We start from the raw sequence: 19,506 nt of genomic DNA, 5'->3' as shown, positions 1-19,506 counted from the left end.
ATAAGGATTAGTCGTAAACGTAATGATCGTCAGACCCTAGCTATAAAGCACACAACTCAAAGAAAATTCGCCAAAAAAACTCGCCAAATTTTTTTTTTTAATCATTTACAGGATTTTTATTCGTTTAAAAACTTTCAATTTAAATTAATTTTTACATTTCTTCTTCACGTCGAGAGTCACCGTAAATACATTGCACGAGATTTACACATTCATATCGCTACGGTAACTTCATTGATAACAACAATTAGACTTGTTATTACCCCTGACAACGATGCAGTGGATGTCGATTTTTACAAAAATCTCCGAGAGGCAACACGATTTAAATTTTCGAGTCATGGACTAGAGAGATGATTGGACTGGTTTCCGGTATTCCAGAAACCAGTCCGGAGTTGTTCAAACGGCAAGAATTCAAACGTCTAAGTAATAAAATTAAGGATATATTCCTCGGTGAAAGTGAGATTAACACAGCGTTCATTATCGGACAACGATCACACCGACCTTGACATCGGCACTGCTAGAGCGATTGACCCATAAATGCAGCAGACAACATTATCATCATTAGTTCGCTCTTTAGCCACACAGTGGCGCTTTGATCTACTTATACGAGCTCTTCAATATATACATGTGTATCGAATGAATGTACATCATTTATTTACACAATATTTGAATTAAAATAATATTTTACATTTGTTTGAATAAATCTCTCCTCTCCTGGAGGAGGCCTGGCTATAAACAGGAAATATCTCCCCTTTCCTGGAGGAGGCCTGGCTATAATGAGGAAATATCTCTTCTGGAGGCCTGGTTATAAACAGGAAATATCTCCCCTCTCCTGGAAGAGGCCTGGCTATAAAGAGGAACTATCTCTCTTCTGGGGGAGGCCTGGCTATAAAGAGGAATAATCTCCTCTCTCCTGGAGGAGGCCTGGCTATAAATAGGAATTATCTCCTCTCTCCAGGAAATATCTCCCAGGACCCTGGAGAACTGGCTACGAAAGCAAACCGGCTTTGGTGACATTTTCAATTTTCTCATAAACATGAAATAATAATCATATTGTATTAAAATACAGTAAAATATCGATCTTTTTTCCCGTTATCTTTTAAAATATCCGTTTGAAATTAAATACAACAATGACTGAAGAAATTCGTCGGTAACAGTGACGATTTATCTACTCGTAACCATGACAATCTGTTTGTAGAAAATCAAATAAATTCGCGTTTAAATACTCCTGATGTGTGGTATCCATGGCAACGCGCCACTGGTCGTACTGGTTGATCGACGGTATCGCCCCCTGGTGGCAACGGCGGTGTTATAGAATACCGTTCGTCCAATATTGGAAATTATCGTAGAGTTTCGTAGTTAACGAATGGATGCTGCCTTCGACCATGTTGTCGATCAATAGGTGGAGCTGTTCTTCCGTTAAATTCATGTGAAATCGTTCGCGCATCGAGCGGATGGTGCTGACACCTTTACTGTAACACGGCAACGTCGAACCTGCAACAATACGAATAGATTAACCCTTTCAGTGCTGACTAATTAATATCCTAAAGTGCTGGAGATAATTTGAAAATTTTTAAAAATTCCACCCTAGTGTGTTGAATAACGGGAATACCACTATAGTGCGTCTACACCGCGGCGCGGTGTATTGTTAGTTACTAATATTTCTCTATGTTTGACGGGTGCTGCCATTTGTCCAGAGAGATAATTACTAATTACTAATTACATCAATACACCGCAGTGTGGTGTACTAGCAAAATCTATCACTGATTTATAAGTTTTTTATTTTTTATATTATTTATATTTTTTATTTTAGTGTAGACGCACTGAAAGGGTTAACGTAACTAAAAATTTGAAGATTAGACGTGTGTGACAAGATGTGGAGTCTGTCGCCCGGGTAATTACAAAATGTGAATATCTGGGTTTTCACAGATGAATAGTGCAATCCAATATTCCCTGATATTTCCCAGTCCTTTCACCAAAAACTTCCCTGATTAATTAAACTATAAGATATCAGTGAGGGCTGTTTCTTTAATCAAGCGTTGCCACTCATCACCAGCAAGAACAAGTTTGAATTCCCCGATGTGAGAAAATAGTCAGAATTTCCTTATTTTCCCTGCAGTAAAAAAACTGAATCCATTATTCCCTGATCTGAAAGAAACTTGAACAAGATGGAGTTCACAGCTCTGGTACCGACACCCACAAGTCACTAATGTTTAATGTTTCACCAATGGCCACTTATATAACTTCCAAAAGAAAAGATCATGAAAAGATTATTTGAATTTTTGACCGTTGAGCGGGAGCTGAACCGAACCGCCATATCGGAAAATTACAGAGAACCACCACTGGCAAGCGAGGCAACCATAACTCAAGCGTATAACAGAAAAATTTCGAAATTGGCAACAAAAAAAACTGTCCAACCAAACGTGAATAATTCCTACCACTGGCAGTCGGGTTAAAACCTCTGAATAAACTCCCCAGCCGACCTTGTTTCCCTGCAATATCACAATCACATGCAACAGAAACGACACGGCAAACAAACAAAAAACTATGGAAACAAACCGGGGGCAATTGTTGAAAATTGTGTTCTCAGGAAAACCAGATATATAAATTTCGAACACTCCCAAACGCAAACAGTTACATATTACCACAGAGACAATTCAAATTCATTCCTCAGGATTGTGAAACTGGTTTCAGTTCAACAGTTGTGAGTTCGAATTAACTCAGAACCCAGGATCAAGTTCCACAGTTGTGAGTTAGAGTTAACTCTGAAGTCAGGATCAAGTTCCACAGTTGTGAGTTAGAGTTAACTCTGAAGTCAGGATCAAGTTCCACAGTTGTGAGTTACAGTTAACTCTGAACTCAAGACACAGATGTGAGTTCGAATTAACTCAGAACCCAGGATCCAGTTCAACAGTTGTGAGTTCGAGTTTACTGATTTGAAATCTTTTCATATTCAACTTAGTGTTAACTATCGGGGTAATACACAGTAAATCAAAATTGCTGTCAACAACTGTGGAACCGGATCGTGGCTGGTTAGTAAAATCTTGGATTGGTCGTATTGATTAGAGGGGTTGGACTGGTTGGACTAGTTGGAGGATTGGACTGATTGGACTAGTTGGAGAGGTTGGACTGGTTGAACTGGTTGTATTGTATTTGTTGGAGGGGTTGGACTGGTTGGACTAGTTGTATTTGTTGGAGGGATGGGGCTGGTTGGAGGGGTTGTATTTGTTGGAGGGATTGGGACTGGTTGGAGGGGTTGTATTTGTTGGAGGGATTGGGACTGGTTGGAGGGGTTGTATTTGTTGGAGGGATTGGGACTGGTTGGAGGGGTTGTATTTGTTGGAGGGATTGGGACTGGCTGGAGGGGTTGTATTTGTTGGAGGGATTGGGACTGGTTGGAGGGGTTGTATTTGTTGGAGGAGTATCTAACTGACCTGTTTGCATAATTTCGACCAATGGTACAACTTTATCCATGTGTTTTCTAGCCGCAAGAAAACCGCGCAACATCAACAGTTTAAAATACTCGAACATATCACTACCGAGTCCTCCCATTACCTACAAATAAAACAATAATTCAGACATAGAGAGTCTGAAAGAGTGGGAGGAGGAGTGAGGGAGGGGCAAGGGGGACACTGAACTTACCTCGACAAATTCGTGAGTTAATTTAAACGGTGAGTTCTCGAATCCCATATTTTTTCCAGGTGAATGCGAGAGGATGAATCCGAAATCTATGTGCACCAATTGACCTTTCGAGTCTAACAGAATGTTTCCGTTATGCCTGAAAAATGAAAGAAGTGGATTGACACCTGACCCGGTAAACCTATGTTGAATACCTTTAAGACCGGTCTTGGCATCTGAGAGAATATGTTGACTCCTGATGAACCCAGTTTCACAGTTGTGAGCTTTTCAAATGAACTTATTGTTGTAAGAGCTAAATTGAACTCATACAGCTGTGTGTGACTAACTGGTGTCTGATGATATCAGTGATAGCTTTTCCAAGTCCAGATGCAATGTCATTGTCTTTGTGGTCCTTAATCTTAAGTTGTTAGATTGGTTATAGAACTAAAATGAGCTTAGACTGGTCTCTAGTTGTTAGATTGGTTATAGAACCAAAATGAGCTTAGACTGGTCTTAAGTTGTTAGATTGGTTATAGAACTAAAATGAGTTTAGACTGGTCTTAAGTTGTTAGATTGGCTATAGAACTTAGTTGGTCTTAATCTAAAGACTGGTCGAGGTTAGAATGTTTGAATTTGTAAAATTGGTTATAGAACCTAGCTTAGGTTGTTAGATTGGATAAAGAACCAAAATGAGTTTAGACTGGTCTTAAGTTGTTAGATTGATTATAGAACCAAAATGAGTTTAGACTGGTCTTAAGTTGTTAGATTGTCTATAGAACTAAAATGAGCTTAGACTGGTCTTAAGTTGTTAGATTGGTTATAGAACCAAAATGGGCTTACACTAATCTAAGGTTGATCGGCTATAGAACTTATATAGCTTAAGTTGTTAGATTGGTCGTGAAATTAAAATAAGCTAGACCGATCTGAAGTTACTAGACTGGTTATCGAGCCGAAATGAACTTAAGACTGGTCTTACGGTGTTAGATTGAAACTAAAATGGGGAGTAGACAAGGAAGGCGTAATAGAACTAACCTGTCTTTAACCTGTAGCAGGTACGTTACGATACAGTAACCGGCGCAGCTCTGTACGAAGTTCCTCTGAGCGGTGAGGAACTCCTCGCTATTCGTCGGACCATACTCTTGTATGAAATAGTTGAGTAACGAAAGTTTACTGTGTTTTTTTATCTGATGTAACGAGACCGCGTTGACGATCGGTTCGATCATTCCCGAGTCGTTTGACGTCACCATTATGTTGTACGGCTGGATACAGATCGGTATGTGTTCCTCTTCCCAGATTCTCTGTCGAAAAAAAAAAAAAAACAGAAATCATAGAAAATACATCAAATATTTCATTAGAATTCATTTAAAAAAAAAAAAAACAGTTTAATATAAAGTACCGGGTAAGTCAATTTAAAAATCAGGGGCCCGTTGCACAAAAGTTGGTTAGAGTAAACCAGTGGATAGTTGACATAGCGACAATTAAAAGTTCATTGTTACTATGGTATTTATCGGCCAGTCATCTCTTACCGACTTTTGAGCGACCGGCCCGCAGTGTGTAAGTTCTGAGCTAAGATTTAATTCAGTTTACTCATATGAAAATGAACTTATATCTAAGACTTTAAGCCGACAATATACGGAACTGCATCCCATGGTACAGGGTGGAACTGGATGTAGAACTGTCTGCGGAACTGGGTCCTGAACAGTGGAATTACATCCAATGATTCCGGGTCCAGAACTGTCATTGTGGAACTGGATGTAGAACTGTGGAATTGGGTCCTGAACTTTGGAACTTGGCCCAGTTTCACAAAAAGGATTAATGCCTAAATCGATTTAATTTCTTCATTAATTCAGTTCATCTTAAATCGAATAAGGTCTTAATCCTTTTTGTAAAACTGGGCCCTGGCTTGTACAATGATACTGGGTTGTATTTGATTCGTTCGTACCTGTAATTGTTTTAATACTTGATAAGCCAATAATTCCTGCCTCAAATCATCGCCACATTTAATAATCACCGACATCAATCTCCAGTTCGGTAGATGTCCGTACGGTGACGATTCCCGAATACGACGCATTTTCTCTTCCCACGGTTCTTTCAAAGCGGCGGCAGACGGATCCTCCGGATCGCGCTAAATACAGATATAAAACAATTCATTATTGTCACGAGGGTTCACTGTAGGTGGTGATCTGTGTGAACAGTTAGGGGTGCTCGAAGAGGGTTGTCGTGTAGAGGGGTTCTCTATAGAGGGCGTTCTCTGTAGGGGTTTTCTCATGTAGGGGGTTCTCTAATATTTTTGATTTAACTCAAATTTTGATACAAATTATTTCAAGATCAATGAGATCTCAGGTGAGATTATAAATAAATGTCCCTTAAATTATTCAGTTAGATAAATGAAGGGAAGCTAGGGAGGTTAGGGAGGTTAGGGAGGCCGGGTAGAGACCCTTACTAACCTCAAACAACCCAAATGAGTATTTATCAGGCGACAATAGTAACAGATACTTCACAAAAATCAGGAACTGTCGGGGCAGATTTGTAAAAAGTATGGTAGCTACGTGGACCGTGGGGCAGGATTTTTTTTTTGATTTACCTCAAATTTAGTTTTCGGCGCGGCGAGACTCTCCGACAGACGACGTCTGATATCACCGGCGGCGATATAAACCGGGTCTTTACTATCGGCGCTCGTTGAACTCTCGGTGGAGAATTGAGATATCGTATCACATCCGCGATTCTTAGCAGAAAACTGTGAGAGACAGAATAGATATAAACAAAAGAACTTGAATTGAGATATCGTATCACATCCGCGATTCTTAGCAGAAAACCGTGAGAGACAGAATAGAACATTTCAGAATAGTGAATCAGTGATTCCTACACTATCTAATAGAGAATTGTAGATTCTTAACAGAAAACTGTGAGAGAGAATAGATATAAGCAGAAGAACATTTCGGAATAGTGAATCAGGGATTCCTACACTATCTAATAGAGAATTGTCGATTCATTTGCTACACAATAGAGCATCGAAGATTCCTTTAATAGGAAACACAGACTACAGAATAAAGAATCACCAGGTGATTCTTCCACTACAAAATAAAGAATCAGCGATTCATTCTTTACGGAATGGAGAATTAGATTTCTTAACTATCGAATAAAGAATCAGAGATTCCTTCAGTAGAGAATCGCAGGGATTCCTTCACATCTGCCGTGTTGTGAAGGATGTTACTATAGATGAATGATACAATGTAACAGATGTGTGTGTATCAATACGTTGTATATTTAACTGATTATCTTGTAACAAATATCGATCTTGTGAATTCTTCAAGTGGTAGTAGTGTGGGAGTGGCACCCAGTTCTATCCTACTATCAATTTTAGAATATTAAAATTACTTCATTTAAGAATTAAAATCACTTAATTTCCAAAACTTAGCTCCAGTCCTAATATAGGCCAGTTCCGAATCTCCATATCGGGGTCCATTTTTTAGACCAGGGGTCAGTCGCTCAAAAAGTCGATTAACCAGTTAATAGGTGACATGAGTTAATCAGTGGATAGTAGATAATTAAAAGTTCAATGTTGCTACCGGTTTTTATCTGCCGGTTATCCTTACCCAACCTTTGAGTAACTTGCCCCAGGCTTATCTTTAACCCCATATCGACCATAGGGATCAATCGCATGGATCAGTTTAAACCTGGATTCTGAGGTCTTATCAAAATTATCTACAAGTTTGAAACACCCGTAAAGCAACCACACCTTTTGAAGCTCTGAGGCCGGCTGCATATTCATGGTTTAGACTTAAGACCTGTCTAAGACCAGCTTAGTTCAATAGCCAATCTAACAACTTAAGCCCAGTCTTAAGACTTAAGACCACTTTTGGTCTTAGGTCTTGACTATGGAACCGGCCCCTGAAGCATTATAGGTTTCAAATTTTGGAAAATGACCCCATAAAATTCTAGTAAATCTATATCATCAATGAAAATAGAATAAAAATCCCAGACCGAAAAAAAAACTTGTCAGAGATGTATCCTTGAATAATCTTCATTACCTGTATGATGTCATCATCCTCCTGGGACCAGCATTCAGCGTCATCGAAGTCGATGTTACCGAATACACCGATCGGTTCAGTTTTCGGCGAGTGGTCCGTCAGATATATCTGCGTTAAATCCTCCTCGGATTTCGTGAATCTGAGAGTGTTCTCGAGTATTTTATGATGCAGCGGCGCGGTCAACGCATTCTCGCAATCTAATACTTCTACATAGATCATGTACGGAGCCTGCAGTAAATACAATATATTAACTGTGAGCCTAACCTGCCTGTGGGCGTAATCCCTTGCCAGCCAATGGACGTAATCCCCTCACTCCCCTAACCTGCCTGTGGGTGTAATCCCTTGCCAGCCCGTGGGTGTAATCCCCTCACTCCCCTAACCTGCCCGTGGGCGTTATCCCCTCACTCCCCTAACCTGCCTGTGGGCGTTATCCCTAACCTGCCTGTTGGTGTAAACCCCTCACTTGCCCGTGGGCGTAATCCCCTCACTCCCCTAACCTGCCTGTGGGCGTAATCAATCGCCGCCTGCTGTGGGTGTAATCACAGCTATTTCTCAAATTGAAGGAGTTTTTAAGGAATTTTGGGCATTTCCTTCAAACTAAAGGAGTTTCAAACACTGTTTTGAAGGTTTTAAGGTATCAATGAGTTGTAGGGACCGTGATATCATATTGTATGAAAATAAAATCATTTACCTTTTCTTTTGAGTTGAGAACGACCGCTGACGATGGAGGAATTCTAACAATGTGGTGATCGGCGCTGTTGCCGTGAATCGGTAACCAAACCCGCGCTGGTAAATTCAAATTCAACATCGATAACTCTGCTATCAATCTCGCCGCTATAGAGAAGAAAAAAATATTTGTTTTGAAATTTTGGCAGTTGAAAATTTTGTATTTTCGGCATTCATAACAATTTTTTGAATTAAGATTTACCATTTTTGGTAATTAGAAAATAATTTTGAATTTTTGGCAGTTATAACAAAATTCCGAATTTTCAGCAGTTACAACATCAATTTGAATTTTCGGCGACTTCATTCAAATTTCGAATTTTCTACGGTTATCGCCGCGGTTACTTACTACGTAGTTCCTTCGTTTGTAATTGTTGCAAGCGTTTACCGATGTTCATTAAAGCTTTAAGGAATTCTAACTCGGGCGCGAGACGCGGGGCGCCGCACCGACACGCCGTCTGTTTACCCTTTAGATCGTTTAAAACGCCCTCGCTGCTGTCGAAACACGTACAACCATTATCGAACGCTCGTCCCGACGTCAGGTCACCGACTACCAGGTTCTGCGTACTCGCTAAACTAACACTTCGTTTTAAAGGTGTTATACCTGTAAATATAGAAATGGTTTACAGTGAAATAACGGAACATCTCTTACAATACAACATATCTGTCCTCTCTATCTGTCTTACCCTGCAACCCTCTCACTGTCTCCTCTCTGTCTTACCCTGCAACCCTCTCACTGTCTCCTCTCTGTCTTACCCTGCAACCCTCTCATTTTCTCCTCTCTGTCTTACCCTGCAACCCTCTCACTGTCTCCTCTCTGTCTTACCCTCCAACCCTCTCACTGTCTCCTCTCTGTCTTACCCTCCAACCCTCTCACTGTCTCCTCTCTGTCTTACCCTCCAACCCTCTCATTGTCTCCTCTCTGTCTTACCCTCCAACCCTCTCACTGTCTCCTCTCTGTCTTACCCTCCAACCCTCTCACTGTCTCCTCTCTGTCTTACCCTCCAACCCTCTCACTGTCTCCTCTCTGTCTTACCCTCCAACCCTCTCACTGTCTCCTCTCTGTCTTACCCTCCAACCCTCTCACTGTCTCCTCTCTGTCTTACCCTCCAACCCTCTCACTGTCTCCTCTCTGTCTTACCCTCCAACCCTCTCATTGTCTCCTCTCTGTCTTACCCTCCAACCCTCTCACTATCTCCTCTTTGTCTGTTCTCTCTATTCTCTCTATTCCTCTTTCTCCCTTCCTTCCACATCTACTTCTCACCTATTTCTCTTCCCCCTCTCTATTCCTCTCCCTCCCACTCTAAACTCCTTCAGCCTCCCCTCCTTCTATCTCTATTCCTCCATCTCATCCCTCTCAACGCTAGCCCCTCTATCTCTCACCTCCCTGCTTTAAACAGGATTCATTTCAGCTTCCTGAGTGCGGAATTTATTCATTCATTCCGAAATGAAAAAGCAGGTTGCAAATTAAGCTGTGAAGTGCTTTTACAAGGATAATTGAAATTGAAACTTTAATCATGAGGATATATGAATTTCGTCCTCGATAGTTTGACTATGACTATAGGCAACTACTGATCAGCTATATTAAAACTGCACCACACCCAAAATCAGATTCATCACCTACAATAAACCCAGCTGATTAGACCGATAGCCTCTCCCGATTAGACTGGTAGTCACTATACAGATTAGACCCATAGCCTCTACAGATTACACATGTATTTCACTAGTAGATTAGACCAGTATATTCTATAGATTAAAACCAGATACACCCTATGATTGGATTAAGACTGACATCTAAAAGTGAATTTCAAGCTGATGTTTGCAGGGTCGGCGTTTGAAAGGGAAGGTACAGGAAGGCGGAATATCGTCTGCAGATAGACGATAGGGTTATTAGTAACGTAGCTGTTTGGTAGAAGATTTATGGTTATTCTGTTACGTACCGGTGGTCGAAGTAAATGAGACATTTAATGCGTCTAATGAACGCACTTCTTCTGTTGATAACATTGTTAATGATTCTGTACAAAAAATATCACACTATCAAATAATTCATACCGATTTTTAACTATACATCAATTCTATTAAGGATGCGACCTTTTTATCAGAAAATGTTTCATTTGTTTTGATGTATTTTCACCGGGGGTTGACTGAGGGTCTATCAATCTACACCAGTACACTGTTAAATGCACCTTTCAACCCCATGTATTTCAATTTGGTTTTGAGCAGACAAAATTTTGTTGGTAGTACATTTCAGCGTATCTACATCACAGTGCGGTGTATAAATTAGTGAAAGACTTTACAAGTACATCGCATCACGGGGTACTGATGCTATTAGTAAATAGTTTTTATCTCTATTGAAAGATGGCAGCACCTGTTAAACATAATGTAACCATTAGTAACTAACAATACGTCGCACCGTGGTGTAGACACACTGTAGCAGTCTGACCCGTTATTCAATACAACGGGTGGAATTTTCTATAATTTTTGAGCTTGACTTGGCTTATTTCGACAGTCGTGACTTAAGGCCAAAAGTAAAAATCTTAAGACTCGTTTTAATGTGTTAGATTGGCTATAGAAATAAGTTGGTCTTAGACTGTTCTTCACCATTTTGTGGTATCAAAGTCAGAGTTTAAACATCGACATCCATTTTACACTGTTTTGAAGGATCGCCAACCGGCCAACCCACCAGTGGGTCCTATATTTACAAGTACATGTATATGGTGCATACATAGTGTATTTAGTGTCACTATAGGTGGCAGCACTTACCGGTAACATCAGAATGAGCTCGGTGATGAGTTTTTTTCGTCGCCGGACTCAGGAATGATTGGTTAACAGTAGATGTAGGACTCGGTAAATGGCCTGGACTTGGTTTCGTGTGTTTCGGTCTGAAATATTGAGAAATGATGGGAGTTTAACCGACTTACATAAAACGACAGAGGGGCTCGCAGGTTTCCATAGCCTTAATGGTCCACATGGGATTTTAGGGGGTCAGAAAAGTATAACCCAATGTCTTGTTATGAAAGATATGATTTAGGCTAATTTAAATCCAAAAGTGCTAAGTTAAATCATCAGACTGGTCTTAAGTTGTTAGATTTGCTATAGAACTAAAATGAGTTGAGACTGGTCTTAAGTTGTTAGATCAGCTATAGAACTAACATGAGCTTAGACTGGTCTTAAGTTGTTAGATTGGTTATTGAACTTAACAACGGTGTGAATCTGGTCTCAAGTCTAAGCTAAGTGAACCCCCGGGCGGGTTGTGAAACTAACCTCAATTCTTCATTGATGATCATCTTACGTAGTTTCAAACCTCGTGAATTTCTCCAGTTTATTTTGAACACTGTTGACGAATAAGCACCGAGTAACCATGACGCTAACACCGAAAACTCTACACTCGTTCTACACCTACAAATACATAGACCGTACAGTTAATAGCAGGCTGCGGCAAGTGACACTCCAGTGTTATCAATGGTTGGTGGGAGGAACTCACAACTGTGGAACTGGATCCAGAGTTCACAGTTAACTCTTAACTGACAACTGTAAAACAGAGTTAACTCAAACTCACAACTGTGAAACTAGATCCAGAGTTCACAGTTAACTCTTAACTCACAACTGTAAAACAGAGTTAACTCAAACCCACAACTGTGAAACTAGATCCAGAGTTCACAGTTAACTCTTAACTCACAACTGTAAAACAGAGTTAACTCAAACCCACAACTGTGAAACTAGATCCAGAGTTCACAGTTACGGTAACTCTTAACTCAAAACTATAAAACAGAGTTAACTCAAACTCACAACTGTGGAAATAGATTTTGAGTTCACAGCCGACTCTAACTCACAAATGCAGAACTGGATCTTAAAAAGTAGTAAAACTAACCTGTGCACCAAATAAGGATGTATGACCTCAGCGACCTCACCGATTTGAATGTACATGTTCAACAATTGCGGCAGATAAAAATCTACTTCATCCGTGTGAAAACTGAACAAACGGTTGCCTAGATACGACAACACTCCGGGTTCCTTCGAATTAAATAAATACGTAATCGCGATCGACATATCGAACATCTTTGACTCAAATAACCGTAGCAACCACGAATGATTGGCAGTCGATTTATCTTTTAAACGATGTTTCGCGCAAACTTCCAAACGTAAATCCTCGCGAGAAGCCGAGGACGAGGCGGGCTGCAGTTTCCGCGACGACGAACTGTTAGAACTGGTTTCCGACGGCGACGACGTAGATTCCGTCATCGAAGAAGATAGTCTCTCGACTGAGCCGCATTCGCAGCACGATAGAGCGCCATCTATCGGCAGTAATACGCCGATCGGTTCGTTATCCGTCTGCTCCGAACTGTTCGCGCAATTATCACAATTCTGCATCTGATTGGCTAATCTCTCGAGGTCACCGGGCGCCATAGTAACGCCTTGGTAACAATTATCCATCGACGACAATCGATTATTTAAATTCAAATGGTTATAATTAAAACCGTTATTTTTACCGCTCGAATGAACCTCGGCGGTTAAGCCTAAATCGTGGATAATTCCGTTACGCGGCAGAACGACTTTAGAACCGCATATCGTAACCGGGGGCGACCCGTTGTTACAGTTACGACCGAGTTCGTCGTCACGCGTCGACCACGACGGTGACCGCGGTAACGACTCGTTACCGTGACGATACTCTAGGAGTATACTCTCGGATTGCGGCGACTCGGTGATTATTCCGTTGTGTAAGATATTCTCCTCTACGATCCGGTTACAAACTCCGATACTGTTGCTACGTAAGCGTTTGTTTAAACGCGCGTTGCCGTGGTTACCGATGTCGATATCTTGCATATCGTTGATCAGATCGTCGGCCATTTTGTGATGGTTGCGGAGGTTGGAGGGTTCGTTATACAGGTCTACAACTAGCCATGTTTATCTGTAATATATAATACACACACATAGTTTGATGAGTCATAGATACATATATTATCACCTGTTGTACCCTCAATTAGTCACCCTCTCTCCCTTACATACCTCTCTAAATAAACCCCCTGGGGCCGGTTGCATAGTCATGGCTTAGACTTAAGACCAGTCTAAGACCAACTTAGTTCCATAAACAATCTAAAAACTTAAGACCAGTCCTCGAATTTAAGACCATTTTTGGACTTAAGTCTCAACTGAGGAACCGGCCCCTGGATCCTGATCCCTCTCATCCCAATTCCAGTATGTGCTGCAGCCACATTAGTCAACTAAACATCTCTTCTGCCTAGCAAAACCCCTCTGGGGCTGGTTGCATAGTCATGGCTTAGACTTAAAACCAGTCTAAAACTATCTTAGTTCTATAGCCAATCTAACAACTTAAGACCAGTCTTAAGATTTAAGACTACTTTCGGGCATAAGTCTCGGCTATGGAACCGGCCCTAGCATCCCAAACCCTCTGACCATCCCTTGAGTCGCCCCTTCTCAATAAAAGCCCGGCGGGATTCATCTAATCTCCTGCTGTCTCTAGTCATCATGCCTCTCATGTTCTCTCTCTATCACTCCTCACATAGGGACCCTCACTAGGTATAGCACTATAGTGTGTTACACAGCTGTGCCATCATAATCACAATACCACTGATACAGTCAGTTACATATGATATCGATATCTCCAAAATCTCATCTCTCACTCAAAATATTTCATCAGTAAATTCATAGGAAATCTTTAAAAACCGGCTTCAATTTGGGATTAGAAAATACAAAACCATTTTATAGTCATTTTTCCATTGCCTCAAATCATCCATATTTCGAAAAAAAAATAGTTCTAAATTCGAGTTACCATGGTACCAGACATTATTGAGGGAGGTTGTTGGCTACAGAGGATTTGGAGTGCTCCTGTTTGTGGAAGAGGTCAGAAGATTTGGAATGGTTGGAATAAGACTCCCTAATATCGAATACATACATCGTAATATCAAAATTCATAGCTACGACCAAAACTGAATAACCAGTCGACCCAACCAGAGTCGAGGGGCTCTTCATCCTTATGGGTCTGATGGCAATAACACACACTTAGACCCGTCTAAGATGATTATTTTCTAAAACCAAAACAACCTTAGTGTCATGGCTTAGATAGAATAGCGCACCTTACTTCTATAACGAATCTAACAACTTAAGATCATTCATAAGATATAAGACTACAGTACTTTTGGACTTAGTCACAACCGTACAACTCCGGGCCCAGGGTCTGCCCAATGATTAGCATAATTCGAACTAATAGTCCGGACTAGGAAGGGTAGCTATGCGATAGACTACTTACCCAGAGACTACACAACAATAGAATCCTATATGACTCATTTAGAAAACTATGTGTCCCGAAAAACCCGTGTACACTATTGTAAACTTTCCCCGGCTGATTTAGACTATTTATAATCAATATTGCACCATTACAGCTTCTAAATATAAACAATAGTGAGACCTAGATTTAATATACAGCGCAATAACTGCGTATAATTTGACACCAAACTTGGACTTAAAAAAACCTGCAACTCGCAATAATAACAAGAGAGATAAGCCAAGCATACATCGATAAAGCGACTGGAGACAACTAGTTGCTAGTGAGCGAGTACCCCGCTCAGATCGAAAATTTAGTAAAAACCAGCAACTGCGTGGCTCATGCCGGTCGCTAGGTCCGTAGCGCACACATCGACAGCAACTGAGATGTGGTTTAGCAAATATTCTTGAGGGCATCACAAGTCACGTGACAAATAGCTTTGTTTTAGTCAGTTAAAACCATGTGTTGTTGATTATGGAGCGCTCACATCGACAGATATGAGAGCAACTGAGTACAACTAGTTGCTCAAAAGTAGAACATGAGCAACTGGGTAGAACTGGAGATAGATGGACGTTAACCAGTCGTAAGCTCGCTCACATCGACACATTCAAGCAACTGATCGTATCCAGCCAGTTCCTCTCATGCGCCGAAAACTGCCCGGCAACTATTTGTCTCCAATCGCAGTGTCGATGTGCGCTAGGCTATAGAGAGAAAATACGTGGGACGATGTAGACGATAGGGGTCGTACAGGGTTCATTACCGGGTCTTGTCCTTACAGGGTCACCTCGCTGGCTATAGTCATACATTGAATAGTGACAGTCAGTACTGCCATACTAAACATTCATTGTACACGTGCAACTCGGCTTGGAATAACCCTTTATCAAGGCTAGTCCCCATTGACTCAACTGTGTCATCATTATAGAACTTGTACTTTATAAACTAGTATTCATTGTGTGAGGTGTAATAAACCCTCTTTCAACCAGCTGAAGTTACCCCCTGTACCCCCCCCCCCACCGTCCTACACCCCCATTCCAATATTCTGGGAGCATCAATAAACATATAAAACTAATACTTGTATACCGCTAGTAGAACAGCTGTAATAGTCATGTAGGCGCCTTCTATAGTTTAAATATAAGGATCGGCAAAATCTTTATTTATATAAATCCAGAGCTTTCAACATCTGTTGTCTGTTGGAACCGGGACTGCCAGGTTTCAATTCAGGGAGTTCGATCAGGGTTTGTAAAGGTTCTACTGTCAGGAATTTTGGGCTGGTGATCGAAAAGTAGAGGTTCACACTCAACACGAGGTTGAACAGTTGATCACTTTTTGGAGGTTTATGTCAGGGGTACATGTGATACGCACTGGTTGAAGAGAGGGGGGTGGTGGTTAGTGCAAAGGGTGTCGGCAACAGCCGAAGTATTCTTTGAAGTAGTCTTTGAACCGCAGCTGTCAAGATGATGGATCTATGTAATTACTTGACCACATGTACTCTTTTAGTGTAGTTTACATTAAAGGAAATAAAGTTAGTTGTCTTATGATGCTGATACAGTAAAGACGTGTTCTCCCGGTTTACTCTCTTCTTCTTTTACGGACCTGGTCCTCATAAGTGGCAGTGCAGCCCACAAAGGGTATTGAAGGCAGTCGCAGTGTTTATCAGCGTACAACACAGAATCAGTGAAACAGCTATAAATAGAATCAACACTCCACCCATCTCACAAACCATCGCTCTCCTTCAAATCAATCGTAAACAGAAGCTCTAATTATGCCCTGTAACTCTACTAGAGCACACTAGGTGGAGCTCTGCGACGTTTTGCAGCGTTAGTTTGATATTTCAGTATCTATTGCGCAATGAAATATAGTACACTTGTACGGAGCAACGAGACTATTGAACGCCAGGTGGACTTTGAACAATAACAACATTACGCCAATTACATATACCGGTAGGCCTACTAGAAAATTATCTCGCCTAAAGCCTAGCGCACATCGACACTGCGATTGGAGACAACTAGTTGCTACCAAACGATTACCCCGCGCACAACGAAATCTAGTTACAACCGGTCAGTTGCAGCAACTGCATGACGCGTGTCGATCGTCGAGATCCAGAGCGCGCACATCGACGGATATGACTGCGATTGAGTACAACCAGTTGCTCAAAAGTACAACATGGGCGACTGGCTGGAACTGGAGATAGATCGACGCTTACCAATCGTAAGCTCGCTCGCATCGACACATTCGAGCAACTGATCGTATCCAGCCAGTTCCTCTCATGCGCCGAAAACTGCCTTGCAACTAGTTGTCTCCAATCGCAGTGTCGATGTGCGCTAGGCTTAAAACTCCCTTCTCCCCTTCCAGCCAAATAGCACCCGTAGGTCAGGATCCTGTTCCACAGTCATCAGTTAGAGTTAACCGTAAGTGAAAATCAGTTCATTTCCAATAAGTTAACTGTGAGTCAAATCTTAACTCACAACTGTGGAATTGGGTCTTGTATCTTAGGGTGGAGGGGGGTTCTGGCTGAAGTAAGAACACTCATTGATGAAGGTTTGCCCCAATGTTGACTGTCAATGCCCCCTCTCATTGTGTACATCCACCCCTCTGAAAATCAGTCACCCTTTATAATACATCTGCTGCCCCTATACCAGAAATAGAAGATTATACCAAAGTTAAGCTTAAAGATTCTGAATTTTTTGGTGTATTGAAAGCCTTGCTACTTCAGCTGCCATCATGTTATACACTTAACAACGAATGCAGCCCCTTTCAAATATTCAAGCATATATGCAGAACATACTGTTTCATCAATGGTTATTGTAGTAAACTGTTTGAAATTTATTCACAGAATTCAAATGAGGGTCTAATTCATTCGTACAGGTAAATAGACATATTTTCACTAACAGGTTCAATTAAAACCACCCCCTATAACACCCCCTACCGCTTGACATCATCATTACTCATAACTCTATCTCATACACAGGTACACTGATATTTCTACGAACACCCGCGATCGAGTCCAATATCCCCCCTTGTGAAAACCACACAACTCATTCTATCCAATTGTAACATTATACTTTCCACGCAAAATGAAATACTTCCTTGAAATCATATCATTTTTTCTTGAATAATTTTTTTATTCAAACAACATTTTTTCTCATGATTACGTTTTTTCTTTCTTTCACTAAGGAAATAACCCCCCCCCCCCCCCCCGAGTCACAAACAAACTACGAGACTTGGCACCGAGCCAATGAAACTGCAGTCGGGCCAAAATGAAACTTTGAACTTTGGCAACGATTTAAAACAAGGAAGGATAAGTTTAGTGCTGTTTATCAGTTCTAACCTTTGTAGTTGATGGTCAAGAAGTGTAGGGTTTATCAATGATAAGCCGATTGTTTATTGGTATTGCTGGTGGTATGAATCAGGGTTAGGAATGCTTGAAGCCTGTACGGGGCGCCTAACACCAGAGCTCTGCCACCAATTAAAATCCAATTCACCCATAAACTACTTCTAAACCATCCCTACACAGACCACCCCTCTTAACGAGGTCTGGTATTAATTGGATTGATTATGATTTAAGGCCTAATTAGATCATTCATGATTTTTTTTACAAAGCCTACAAAATAGCTATCATCAGTGTATCATTTATGGCTATCAAACACTCGCTAGCCTTTTTTTGTGAGGTAGTAAAAACTACAGCTATAATTTTAGAAAACGATATGAACCCAAAGGCGACAATGTGAACAGGTATTTCAGATCATCCCCCAAAAGAAGCAAACAAATGAAATACATTTCATCTGGATCCATGGCATAGGCCCTATAACTTACTCAATCGGATTAATTTCTTCGATTTCAGTTTATCTAAATTTTTGATTTGTAGTTAATCCTTTTATTGTAAAACTAGGTTTGAAAAAGAGAGGGATGAAGAGAGAGAGAGAGAGTTATGTGAGTGAGAATTTGGTTAACCGGATTTGTAACAGTTACATCCGCATATTGGAGGCAAAGAAAGTGGGCCATAAATTAGAGTGTTTTAGCAGGCCTACATCATATACCACAATAACAGAGATGAACTAATTTTTAAGGGTTTAAAAGGTCATATTCGATTATAAGTATCTCTTATTAATTATAGTATCATAATCGTCAGTATCAATCAAAGACAAAGTATCCTATTTATTTAATTTTCAGGAATCACCAAATTCATCATTGTTAAATAAAGTGACAACTTAACAGTTTTTTTCTGACATTTTTACAATAACTAAATTCCAAACTACCAGATAAAGCTATCTAAATCTAGTGACCTGCATCAGTGGTTAGTTTAATTAATGGTCCATCGGTGTTTGACAATGGTAACAATAGTCAAAATACTGGTGACAGCTGAGAGTTGAGGACGACCCTCGGTTCAAAAATTCGTATGGAAAACTACAATTTAAAAACGGCGTTAACTTTCTTAATTTCCACCGGTTTTAGTTTAAACAACCCGTTCTATGGTGTGTTTATATCCCGTATCGAATAGCCTACCTTATTTCAGCGTTAACTCCGTATAAACGAGTCTAATTGCGGCTTTTAAAGAGCCCCGATTCGTCGCTAACGCTAAAACGTATCCTCCATTTTGAAAAGCGAACTGGGGCGTCGCTGCTGAAGCGGACTGTGAACCGGAATGATAGGGACAGCGTTACGAAAAGCACGGACAAGCGGGCCGGCGGTTTATTCATTTGATCGCTCTGTCAATTTCAACAAAGGTTTCAGTGCTGTAATAAACTCCTTTCAAAATACGTCATTCCTCTAGTCCCAACAAACTAACTTTGAGCAGTGATTCGTATCATAATATTTCATATTCATTTACAGTATTTCAAGTTTTTGAACGTTTGC

At 40.7% G+C, this 19,506-nt stretch overlaps 1 protein-coding gene across 2 annotated transcripts; it reads right to left on the bottom strand.

Moving 5' to 3' along the window:
* Positions 1–113: 113 nt before the first annotated feature.
* LOC141909510 (phosphatidylinositol 4-kinase beta-like) lies at positions 114–19,248 on the bottom strand. 2 transcript variants are annotated; one of them, XM_074799930.1, is made up of 14 exons: positions 19,156–19,248; positions 12,241–13,278; positions 11,634–11,768; positions 11,133–11,251; positions 10,310–10,384; positions 8,719–8,973; positions 8,338–8,480; positions 7,647–7,874; positions 6,200–6,352; positions 5,558–5,740; positions 4,648–4,913; positions 3,640–3,775; positions 3,432–3,552; positions 114–1,491 (listed from the first exon to the last, which is right to left on the bottom strand). In XM_074799930.1, exons 2-14 carry the CDS (start codon positions 13,215–13,217, stop codon positions 1,307–1,309), a joined length of 2,976 nt encoding a protein of 991 aa, XP_074656031.1. In that variant the 5' UTR covers positions 13,218–13,278; positions 19,156–19,248; the 3' UTR covers positions 114–1,306. The 2 variants fall into 2 exon arrangements, with proteins under 2 accessions (XP_074656031.1, XP_074656032.1); XM_074799931.1 differs by lacking the exon at positions 10,310–10,384.
* Between the last annotated feature and the right edge of the window lie 258 nt (positions 19,249–19,506).

This window comes from Tubulanus polymorphus, chromosome 8 (assembly GCF_964204645.1).
Source record: "Tubulanus polymorphus chromosome 8, tnTubPoly1.2, whole genome shotgun sequence".
Classification (NCBI taxonomy): domain Eukaryota; kingdom Metazoa; phylum Nemertea; class Palaeonemertea; order Tubulaniformes; family Tubulanidae; genus Tubulanus; species Tubulanus polymorphus.
Note: the sequence above shows the minus strand (reverse complement) of the source record. Positions and strands in the feature narration are given on the sequence as shown.

Excerpts from the sequence above, each read along its gene's own strand:
- LOC141909510 (XM_074799930.1), bottom strand. The coding sequence starts at position 13,217 with ATGGCCGACGATCTGATCAACGATATGCAAGATATCGACATCGGTAAC. Across the intron at positions 11,769-12,240 it reads CATCCTTATTTGGTGCACAG|GTGTAGAACGAGTGTAGAGT; the intron begins GTTAGTTTTACT and ends ATGTATTTGTAG. Across the intron at positions 7,875-8,337 it reads TTCTCAACTCAAAAGAAAAG|GCTCCGTACATGATCTATGT; the intron begins GTAAATGATTTT and ends TATTTACTGCAG.